Below are 10299 nucleotides of genomic sequence, written 5' to 3'. Positions count from 1 at the left end.
AGAATTGAAAATTTAGTTTACGTAAGTCAGTGAACGGTGTTGTATGTACGTTTGCAGCCAAGTGAGTGATCTAAAGTCTAAAAGAGCTTTACAAAAAACACATGTCGAATTGCGATCGAATAGAAGCGCGTATTATTTGTCAAAGAAGTCGTGTAACCGTTTCGATTCGGTACGATATTAGCTGGAAGATAATTTGATTGGTTGAATACGCGACATCCTTCTATTTACTCGACGCTGAAATGGAAAACAAATAGATGTCGTGTACGAACTGGTTAAATGTGACCGCGTGCCACGAATGCTCGAACGTCATTTAAAATTCTACGTGCGCCGCAGCGGGAGAGCACGTACGCTTCGACACAGCAATGCTTACTTTTGTTCCAACGTAAGTCATATTAAAGAAAGTGAAATGCTCCAATTATATACACACGTACGAGAAGAAAGTCGTTCGTGACAGAATACCGTATCGATATCGAATTCTTTTGCAGTCCGATCGCGGACTGTTCAATTTCTAATTGCCATATTTCGAAGCTTCCGTTTCTAAACGTTGCTTTGAATAAACTTACGCAACCGATCGATACTCGAACTGTAATTCCAAGGAATGCCCGAGTTCTCTTACGTCATTGAATTAACATAATTTTTAAAATTATTTTACAAGACACAAGTTACAAGCCGTCGGTGTTAATAAATGTATACAATAATTATAGAAATTACTTGATCACTCTGTTAGATAAAAAATTAGATAAAATCATGAAGAAAAAGTCTATCACAAATTCGTATTTATCAATTCAACGATATATAAACAACTAAATTGAGAATGGGGTAGATAAGAAACTTATACCGATGACTCACCTTCGGCTTCTCCCGTTTCTTTTTGATGATGAGCCCGTCGTTCTCGATATAATCAGGCACATCCTTCCGGTTACTGAAATTGAACACCATGGTGTTGTTTTGCTGGTTCCAGGGCTTCGTCTCCCATAATCCGGCGCCACCGGTGCCAGACTTTTTCGCTGGTTGTATCTCGTCGGCGCTCTTCAAGCTAACTACCACTTTGGTCGGTTGTTCTATACTTTTCACCCGATTGATCAGATTCTTCTCCAATTCCCGATTGCTCAGATTCTGCTGAGGATGCTGCGTCTTGGTGGACACGAGCGGTCTTATTATCCCGATCTGTTTCTGAGGAGGTGACTCCGTTTTCTGGCATTTTATCGTTTTCAACTCGTTCCCCTGCGGATACGAGGTATTCGTCGATGGTTTGATCAGACCCAGACTGCAAATAGCACCGATTGGCTTTGTCTCGACGTTCGTTTTGATGTCCGTGTCCTCTTTATTGGCCTCGATCTTCCTATCGTACTTGTCCGGCTCTAACCTCTCTTGTAGCCTGGAGACGGTCTCGTGATCCGTTACGGCGTTCGTGGAACCTCCGGACAAAAACGGTTTGCCCCGAGGAGGTTCTAACGGCGACGACGGCTTCGTTTCGGCCCGAGTATCCGTCTGGTGCTCGTCCGCTGGTTTTTGACCGTTCTGCTTGAATCCTGGCAAGTAACTCTTGTTGGAGATGGATTTGTCGCTAAAGCTGAACTGCATCGTGAAGCCGGTTCTCGCGATATTCTCCAAAGCAGCCTTGGAGATGGTCTTCGGTGCATCGACCTCTTCCGTCAGCTCGTCGTCGCTGTGATTCGCCTGTGAATCGACAGGCGACGACTTGTTCTCCTCGGGCTTCTCTCGTTCCATGGGACTGTGTATCCTCTCCGTAGGCTGTTGCTGTCGTGGACGTTGTTCCGCATTGACGACATTCGTGGTCTCGTCGACCTGCGGCCGCGACAGTTTGCCAGGTTCGGGAACGGACGTTTGTCGAGGCGATTCTCTGTTGTTGGGACACGGTGGCGGCTTGTGGACGGGGCTGGAATTCTGTCTGGCAAAATCCTTCATCGGTGATGGAGGGCTGTGTACACGCGGCGAGCTCTGCCTCAGCGTGTCCTTCATTGGCGACGACGGGCTGTGCAACCTGGGCGAGGAAATTCTGGGGGAAAGAACGGGCGTTACGGGTGGCGATTTAACGCTGATCTCAAGAGTGGATTTTAATTTACTTAGTTGAGGCTCGGGGCTGGGCGCAGGCGAGAATTTCAATTTGAAGGATGGCTCGGGGGACGGGGACGGGGAATGCGACTTCTCGATCTGCTGGAACTTGCTGACCACCGACGACACCGACTGCACTATGGAGTCTGTGATCACACCGTCCATGTGATACTCCTCCCGGCCGTCTTGGGTTTCGATCAACTCGGCCGTTGGTTTCTGCGGCAACACGATTTTCTTTGGCGACGCTGGTGGCCTGGAATTCCCATTGACGAACGGCTTGGGTTGAATCGGTGGTTTCGGGCCGATTTTCTTCTGCGTCTGGGCTTTGAACGTGTCGTTGATGGTCTTGAACGTGGCTACTTTCGCAGCCACCTCGCCCTTTGGTTTCAGCTTCTTCGCGGATCCCTCGAAGATTCTCATCGTCGTCTTGACTAGATCCGGCGGCGGCCTCTCCGTTTCCGCCAGCAACGGCTTGATCCTTTTCGGTTTGTTCACCGGTTTCGGCCTGTCCAGCTCGCCCAGCCGACTTTCTATTTTCACCGAGCTCCGATCGATCAAGATAATGTGATCGTTGACCGGCTCTTGTTTCAAACCGTTGGTCGCCGCCGTACGACCATATATACCATGAGTACTGCCGACTTCGTCCGTCCCGTTGTACCTCATCAAAGTCTCGACGCTTCGCGCACGTTTCATGGACTCGTTGCCGCGACAAGCGTTCCTGTACCTGTCGGTCTTCGTTGCCACGCCGGTGCTCGTCCTCTTCGTGTACTTGCGCCCGTTTTTCTCTCCCGACTCGTCGTCGCAATCCAGCAGATCTTCCAAACTCGCCGCGCGTCTGAAACGTTGCACCGAGACGCGGCTCTTGTTCATCTCTTTCAGAGTGAGATTGAGATACTTGCTCTTAAGTTTGTTCACGATTCCCGGCCCGTACTGCAGCTCCTCCGAGCTGTCGCTTTCCCCGTCGTCGCTTGACGCTGCTGCTCCTCGGTTCCTAACTATCTCCGTCTCGGTTTGGCCAGCTTTCATTTTCGACAAGTCGACGAGCAGGTCCCTTTCGACTTTGTTCGTTCGTGAGGTGCGGCGATGATCGTCGCAGATCGCCAACAGGTCACTGCCCTTTCCGTCTTGCCTCGGAATCACCTCCATCTCTGTGCCGCAAACCGATTTTCGTTCCGTGTCGGCCGATGGCTTGGTCACAGTGTCGTTCGCAACATCCTCCGTGTCGGAGCAGAACGATAGATCCACTTCGAGACGCATGTTGCACGCGACTGCCGGTGGAACGTCGGTGGCGGCAGCCGCTCCGCCGCTGACGATGGCGCCACACATCGGCCCTCTCGAGAAAAACGGCGAGGAAGACACAACGACACCAGCTATGGCGCTTCCACCACCGCCGAGCATACCATTCGAGCTGTTCACCATGTTCGCACTGTCCTCACCGTTGCTCGTTGTCCGCGATCTCGACGACGCATTGCCGGCTTCGCAGTGCTCCTGACCGCCGGTCGAATCCGCCACTGACTCTGTCTGACCGCCCGTTGCCACTGTCGTCACCGTTGTCGACGAACCAATCACCGCTGAACATAACTTCACACTGGCTCCGTTGCTCGCGAGTACTTTGCTCTGTTGCCTACGACGCTGGATCAAGTCCCTCTTCCACTGTGGCACGTTACTGCCGCTCGTTTCGCCGGCGGTCGTCGTCGTGTTGCTGGCGGTAGCCATGTTGGACGCGCGATGGGCGCGTTCACAAACGCGCGCCCGAGTGTACGCGACACACCGCTACGCTTGGCCCCCACGGCCAAGTTTCGACGCCTCTGCTGTCAAAATGTATACCTCGTTTCGTTTCAGACGCAACGCCAGCCGTTCATCGTGCACGTACGAGCTCTTCCGACAATCGGAACCACCAGCAGCTGCGTGCACGGCCGTTGGAAAATCGATGCCTCTGACACATATGCATGCACCGTCGCGCACGAGGTTGACAGAGAAGACGTTTCGCCCCTCTGACAGTAATTCACATCGTTTCTCGTGGTTCTCGTCTGGAAGAGAATACTTTTATCGAATACTCGTTTCACCGACGAATAATTAGACTTAATTTATGAATAATTGACAGAGAAAGCAGACTTTTTCCCTTCTTCGGACTCGATTCAATTTCGACGTTCGAGTCAAGTTTAGCGGAGAGTAATGGGGAAAGAGTTCAAGGTATCTGCCGCTTGCACAGAATCGAAAGGAATGAGCAACAACTCGAACACATACCGTGCACGACGTACCATTTCACTCGATGGTAAAACTATCGTGTCCGCTTCGTGCCCGGCGAAGGTCCGCCAATCGTTGGAAATCGAAAGTATATCTGCCCGTGAGGACGCACTCGCGCACGCATTCACGCACCCATGTGAAAACACTGACGAAAGGCGAGAGCACGGCGAGTCCCTCGCTCGTTTCGCACGCACTCCACTCCTGCCCCTCTATAGAGATATCGCCTCTCTCTCCAGTCTTCTATGCACCAGCCCCCTCTCGCATCGCGACAGAGCTCATCTGAATCTCTCCTCTCCTTCTTCACCCTTCTTGCTTTTGCCGCTGCTCGGCTCCACCACCCTGACGTTACACTTTCGATCGAGCAAACGCCGCTGCTATCGAGTATCGCGGCCAGAACATCGAAATCGTGTTTAGGGTTACGAGGGCGTATCGCGATTCGATTGCCGACAGGGCGGGAAATATAAAGCAAACGGCGGTTGACGTAAAATTTTTGGCTTTCGGAGTAAAAATTTTCATTCGGTATCAAGTGGCAACACGCTATGATTGCTTTTCAAGTCTGAAATTAAACAATTAGAAACAGAGAATTTGCCGCGCCCTTGTGCCATTTATTGTTAAATGAAAGCAGCGAAGAGCGTAACATGTGTCGAGCACGTTTAGAACGAGGGGGAAGCGCATCCGGTGAATGATAGTAACGAGTATGAGAAAAACAGGACGGATCTGAGAATCGGAACGAACGATGACCTAAAACGAGGAATCCCGAGCACTCGTGTTCCGTGACGAACGAGTCCCTCCCCTCCCACGGAATGTTTGTTCGTTGCACGCTTTACGCGAAACTCTTGTGTGGGTGTTATTATCTCGTTACATCGTAGACTGGTATTTTATACGCACGGGATTATATAGCCCTGACTGGTTCACGAAATAGTTCACTTCCGGCGTCGGCATTGCTATCAGAGCGTGCGAAGATTCATGACATCAACTGACTAGGAAAAAACCAAGCGTCTTAAACGTGTTTACTCAGTTTGTGGCTTGACCCGCCACTCCGAGAATTGATCGTATCACTACGATAATTTATCAACTATCGAAATGGATAAGAATTTTTTGCGAAGTCATTGCCCCCGTCAAAGTATGGCCTTAAATGTGAAAACACCTTTTTCACTTTGTTTCTTGCAAGAAACTAAATTATTGACAAGAGCCAAGTCGTTACATCGAGATCAACGTCTTCTGGAACAATGAAGAAATTATGCTACATCACTCAATTATGCTAAAACAAACTTGAATTTAGGTATCAATCAGAGCGTTTGATAATGTCGAGAAAGAATAATTGTTGACAAAGATGTTAATTGTTTCTTAAAAATTTAACTTTATGAAAATGTAAGTTTTCGTAAGTGCCGTGTTATTATACGATAATTGTAGTTTGACAAACGTAACAATTTTACAAACGTATACATCGTGTGCTTCTTAATTGTATGGGAAATTCAAACTAATTATGAATTATAATGCGAAACATGTCGCATGTGAAAACATCCGTATTGTGAAAAATGAACGATGAAACTCGATGTCTGGCTCTATGCATTTTAATAATGTGAACAAACCCGAGAAGCGACGTAATTCTCATTGAATCATAGAAATGCCTACAAATCATTAAATGGAACGCATACAATTTATGCAACTGTTTAACATGATCTAACAAGTGATGCAATAAATTTATCATAAAAAAAATTCTGGAATGCGGCTTTAATCACTTTTTCACGCGAAACTTGGTTTCTTTTACATGTAATTTCTACGTTCCACCTGGTTCAACAGTTGTGCAACAGTTTTCTATTCGCATAAATTATCCTTCAATATGGAATTGATACTTCATGCTCTTGATTGAAAATATTATTGGATTGCAATAGAAGTTTATTTAAATTACGAATGTCACCACCGATTTCAATGATTTCTAAAGATGTTGCGGAAATCAACACTTTGAATAATTTTTCCTTTTGCATGTAATCACTAGACTTTTAGTTTTCTAAACTAACTTAATATCACTATAGTCTATAAATTTTGTCCGTACATAGGTATTTTGTTGCACCAAAAATATTTTCATAACAAAGTTACATTATTTTGAAAAATATTTTCAGAACAAAGTTACATTATTTTGAAGACTCGGCCGATGAAAAAAGATTCTTTTCAAAGTTATTCTTTCATTATATTTTAATATTATCGATAGTTCTTTTAAATGGTACTATGTATATATTTTGCAAAGCGAAAGAGCAAATTCAATTACTCCTGTAACCATGCAGATCATTTAATTCTGGGATATTTGCATCTAAAAATAAAAAATTAATAATTTTCTTAGTATTCTATTAATACTGAAATCGATAACTAAAATATTTATCTTTGTATTTCCTGAAACTCCTATGAAAACAGATGCTTGATACTTTGACAAGCATTAAATAAAGATTAGGCAATCATTTGTTGGAACATTCGTTTATTTATTTAACATCTAATGATATAAATGTGTACATACTAAATATTTCGAAAATATTTAGAAAATTACGCAGAGATGCAAATATCCAGAGATTAAATGGTTCGAACGGTCATCGAGGTCATTGAATTTGTTTTTTTATGTTCTGTAAACATATTGGAAAAAAATATATAGTGTAATTTTAAAAATTATCGATGATCTTGAAATCTCGTAAAAAATTACTTTGAAAAAAATTTCTCTTCACTTGTGAAATAATGTAACTGTCCTGAGAAATTTTTTGATTAAAAAAAAAAAAACGATAAATATTTGGATGATCCCATTTAGCCGAAATACTTTATATGCATATTTGTGTGATACAATCGTTTCGTCATTTTGTTCACTGCTTGATAGTCTGTTTATCAACAATCAATCCTCTTTTCTTATATTTTACGAATCTAAATATACAGCTTCCATGAAAGCCGAGCTGCATATGCGAGAGCTTTCAAGAAACATCTTCGAAAATTCTATTTCAGTATCTGGTCAGATTTCATAGACAATCTAACGATTGATAGACAGAGAATCTAACAATAGACAATCTAACCCAAGTCAATACCGAAAGATCATCCTTTACATCGTTTAAAAAAGAGCAATCTTTCGGTATTGATTTGAATTACATCAATTCTTCGCCGGCTTCTAACCGTATGTCAAATCTAATTTGGATTAAATTATACAATTACTAATCAATAAAACGTAGTCAAATAGAATCAATTATATTTATTAGGCTGTTCGGTCATTTTTGACATTATTTATAATGACAGATTTATCACATTGTCCACAACATCAATAAAAGAGGAAGGTTATATAATAGACGTTTATTACAGCCATAAATGATCTATGGAGTACTCAACTTCGCTCAACTCTCGTTCATGTAAAATATAAATAGAAGATAAGATTTAGCTTCGGTCGACAAATTACTACTGATTTCACAGACACACAGTTGTATTATATACAATTCATTATAGTGGAATAGTTTAAAATCAAAATCTCGAAAACTAAGAAAATATGCGGTAACACGCAAAAAGAAAAAAGTTGAAAAATTCAAAATGTTTTGATGATTGAAATCGGTGATGACGCCTGTAATTTGAATAATTGCTCAAATATGCTTTTCCGCTTTTTCTTCTTTCCTTTTTTTCTTTTTCGTCTACATTCCTAATGTGAAATTTCGCAATACTTAACGTCACAAGTCGTTCGTTAACTTATGATAATATAACAAGTTTTATATTGTTCGAAACTTGTAGAATGTGTACAATACCATTGGCTAGGGGTTCCAAGTTTGCTACGATTGGTTCTGGTATCAAGAGAATAGACATAAGAACAAAATATGCATTTCCTTTATTAACATTTATTACTTAAACTGTGTAGGTAACTGAGTATATATCTCTTGCCCCTGTAACACCCTAACTACCAGTTTCGTATTATAGTTCTATGCGTTTATGAAACTACACAGAGTAACATGGCCGCCAGTTCTCGACATGTACGGAACCAGTTCCAGCATGAAACCGGTTTGGAACTAGTTTTCATTGGTTTTTCGGCCTCCTGCGAGACCGTGCCACGACCGAGATTGGCACTCGTGTCAGACTTCTCTTAGAGGTTAGAACGGAGATTACGTTGCGAGAGTGTGCTAATATGGCCGATAATACAGAGCAAGAAGGTAAGAAAAGTAGTTTTCAAACAAGGTTATATCCTATTATTGCCCTATATTCGTTGTGAATTCTACGCTATTTCGAACGTTTGGCGCTCATGTCGTACGCAAGCGTAGGTACAACTCTTTCTTTTTAAGATTGATAAAATTTTTGACATTATTTTATATTGTTAATAAATATACTTATGAATTACTAGCTCTCCTTATTCCGATTATTGTTATTCGTTTTATCAGAAACAGTGTTTACTACACTTTGACATGTAAATATATTCTTAAAAAGGGGAATACCTCGACGAACAAATGGAAATCAACCTCGATGAACAAATGGAAATCAAAGTGGAACCGACGCTGCAGGGGTATGTTGAAGAGGAACACGAAAACGATTTCCCCGGTTCTGATAGTAACAACTTAATTCCTTCTAGTGCTGATGTCGGTACTTTAAATTTATGGACCAGCAAAGCAACGGCATGTCTTATTAACCAATATAAAAAATATCATTCGATGGTAGGACAATCGACTCAGATTCGAAGTTTACGCGGAATGTTTGAGACGATTTCTCTCGAAATGCAAAAACATGGCTTTTATTTTAGTCCGCAAAAATGTGAAAACAAATGGCGTGTCCTCGAACGAAAGTACAAGAATCTAGTGTCTCGAGAGTTATTGAAAAAGCCCGGTAGGGTGAGGCATTACGGACAATGGGAGCACAAAAGGGCATTGGACGAAATTTTTAAGGAAAAGAAACGACGTATGTATTTCCAGAAAAGTGATTTCCCATCGCAAGCTAGTCGTGCAAGATACATGTTTATTTTACCGAAACCGATAAACGAGGAACAGAGCAATATTACTGTCGTCAATCAGCAACAGGAGATCCCTCTTGCGGCGCCGTCCTCAAACTCCTCCACAAACAACAAGAGCGAATTAATGGATCAAAAGGAGAGTCCAACAACGTTTTTCAACAAATTTCTCGAAGAGATAGCGAAGCATTTCGCGATGACGGAGAAGAATAGAGAAAAGAGACATAAAGAAGAAATGGCAATGCGACAAAATGAGTTAGAAATCCAGAAAAGGCTGTTGAAATTAAAAGAGCAGAAAATAGAGTTGCAGAAACGTCAAATAATTGCCGCTGCTCAGCACCTACATTTGAACATGTAGCATGAGAAATTGGGAACTCCTTGCGAATGAATCGTGTAGAAAATGAATAATTGAAAAAGTTCAATTTAAAAACGAGTGATTTTAAGTTTGATAGTTAATTAGCATTACAGTTTGCAATTTTCATTAATTGTTTCTATGTAAGATAATTTGTACCAACAGAGTTTATCAGAATGATATAAACAGTTTAATTATTATGACGTATGTATGAAATTATATCTACTCTCCAATATGTACACTTTTGTAGATACGTTACGATTGCTTGCTAGTTGCGCGAAACAACGTTCAGGTGGTAGCACCTTCCATCTTGTCCATGGCTGTGTATCATTTGATAATCGATGTATGTCGAGTTCTGTTTTTTCGACTGTCAAACCGTACAAATCTTTGGTCATGTATCAGCGTTTCTGCCTCTTAAATTTTACAAGAGGCTGTACGCCATCGTTTAAACGAATAAAAATTGTTAAGGATAAGAAGACAGACTGACTTGCACGTTGTAATCTGATTGCATAAAGTTTAAAAATACTTCTGTTTGTAAAATCGCTGTAGAGGCAAGTTCGTGTATCGTAGAACGAGTATATGTATCTCTCGTCCTGTACATATACTCGTACATCATGTTACACGGCGCAAAGACATGTTGGAGTTTGGTTTTATTGTTAAAAGTTACAGGGCGGTCGTT

General features: G+C 42.4%; 2 protein-coding genes across 5 annotated transcripts; one reads left to right on the top strand and one right to left on the bottom strand.

Annotated features, from left to right (window-relative positions):
* Positions 1–729: 729 nt before the first annotated feature.
* Positions 730–4631, bottom strand: LOC122528353. Of its 2 annotated transcripts, none has more exons than XM_043653387.1 (2): positions 4324–4631; positions 730–4106 (listed from the first exon to the last, which is right to left on the bottom strand). In XM_043653387.1, the coding sequence occupies exon 2, from the start codon at positions 3790–3792 to the stop codon at positions 781–783; it is 3012 nt and encodes a 1003-aa protein (XP_043509322.1). In that variant the 5' UTR covers positions 3793–4106; positions 4324–4631; the 3' UTR covers positions 730–780. The 2 variants fall into 2 exon arrangements, with proteins under 2 accessions (XP_043509322.1, XP_043509323.1); XM_043653388.1 differs by having other exon boundaries at positions 4338–4631.
* Positions 4632–8220: 3589 nt separating this feature from the next.
* Positions 8221–10096, top strand: LOC122528361. 3 transcript variants are annotated; one of them, XM_043653402.1, is made up of 3 exons: positions 8222–8483; positions 8755–8830; positions 8897–10096. In XM_043653402.1, exons 1-3 carry the CDS (start codon positions 8459–8461, stop codon positions 9624–9626), a joined length of 831 nt encoding a protein of 276 aa, XP_043509337.1. In that variant the 5' UTR covers positions 8222–8458; the 3' UTR covers positions 9627–10096. The 3 variants fall into 3 exon arrangements, with proteins under 3 accessions (XP_043509335.1, XP_043509337.1, XP_043509336.1); XM_043653400.1 differs by having other exon boundaries at positions 8221–8483; positions 8755–10096; XM_043653401.1 differs by having other exon boundaries at positions 8464–8587; positions 8672–10096.
* Positions 10097–10299: the final 203 nt, after the last annotated feature.

Source organism: Frieseomelitta varia, unplaced genomic scaffold (genome assembly GCF_011392965.1).
Source record: "Frieseomelitta varia isolate USP_RPSP 00005682 unplaced genomic scaffold, Fvar_1.2 scaffold_249, whole genome shotgun sequence".
In the NCBI taxonomy this organism is placed as follows: Eukaryota; Metazoa; Arthropoda; class Insecta; order Hymenoptera; family Apidae; genus Frieseomelitta; species Frieseomelitta varia.
The sequence above is the reverse complement of the archived record's forward strand: the minus strand, read 5'-3'. Positions and strand labels throughout refer to the sequence as shown.

Excerpts from the sequence above, each read along its gene's own strand:
- LOC122528361 (XM_043653400.1), top strand. The coding sequence starts at position 8,459 with ATGGCCGATAATACAGAGCAAGAAG. Across the intron at positions 8,484-8,754 it reads CGATAATACAGAGCAAGAAG|GGGAATACCTCGACGAACAA; the intron begins GTAAGAAAAGTA and ends ATTCTTAAAAAG.
- LOC122528353 (XM_043653387.1), bottom strand. The coding sequence starts at position 3,792 with ATGGCTACCGCCAGCAACACGACGACGACCGCCGGCGAAACGAGCGGC.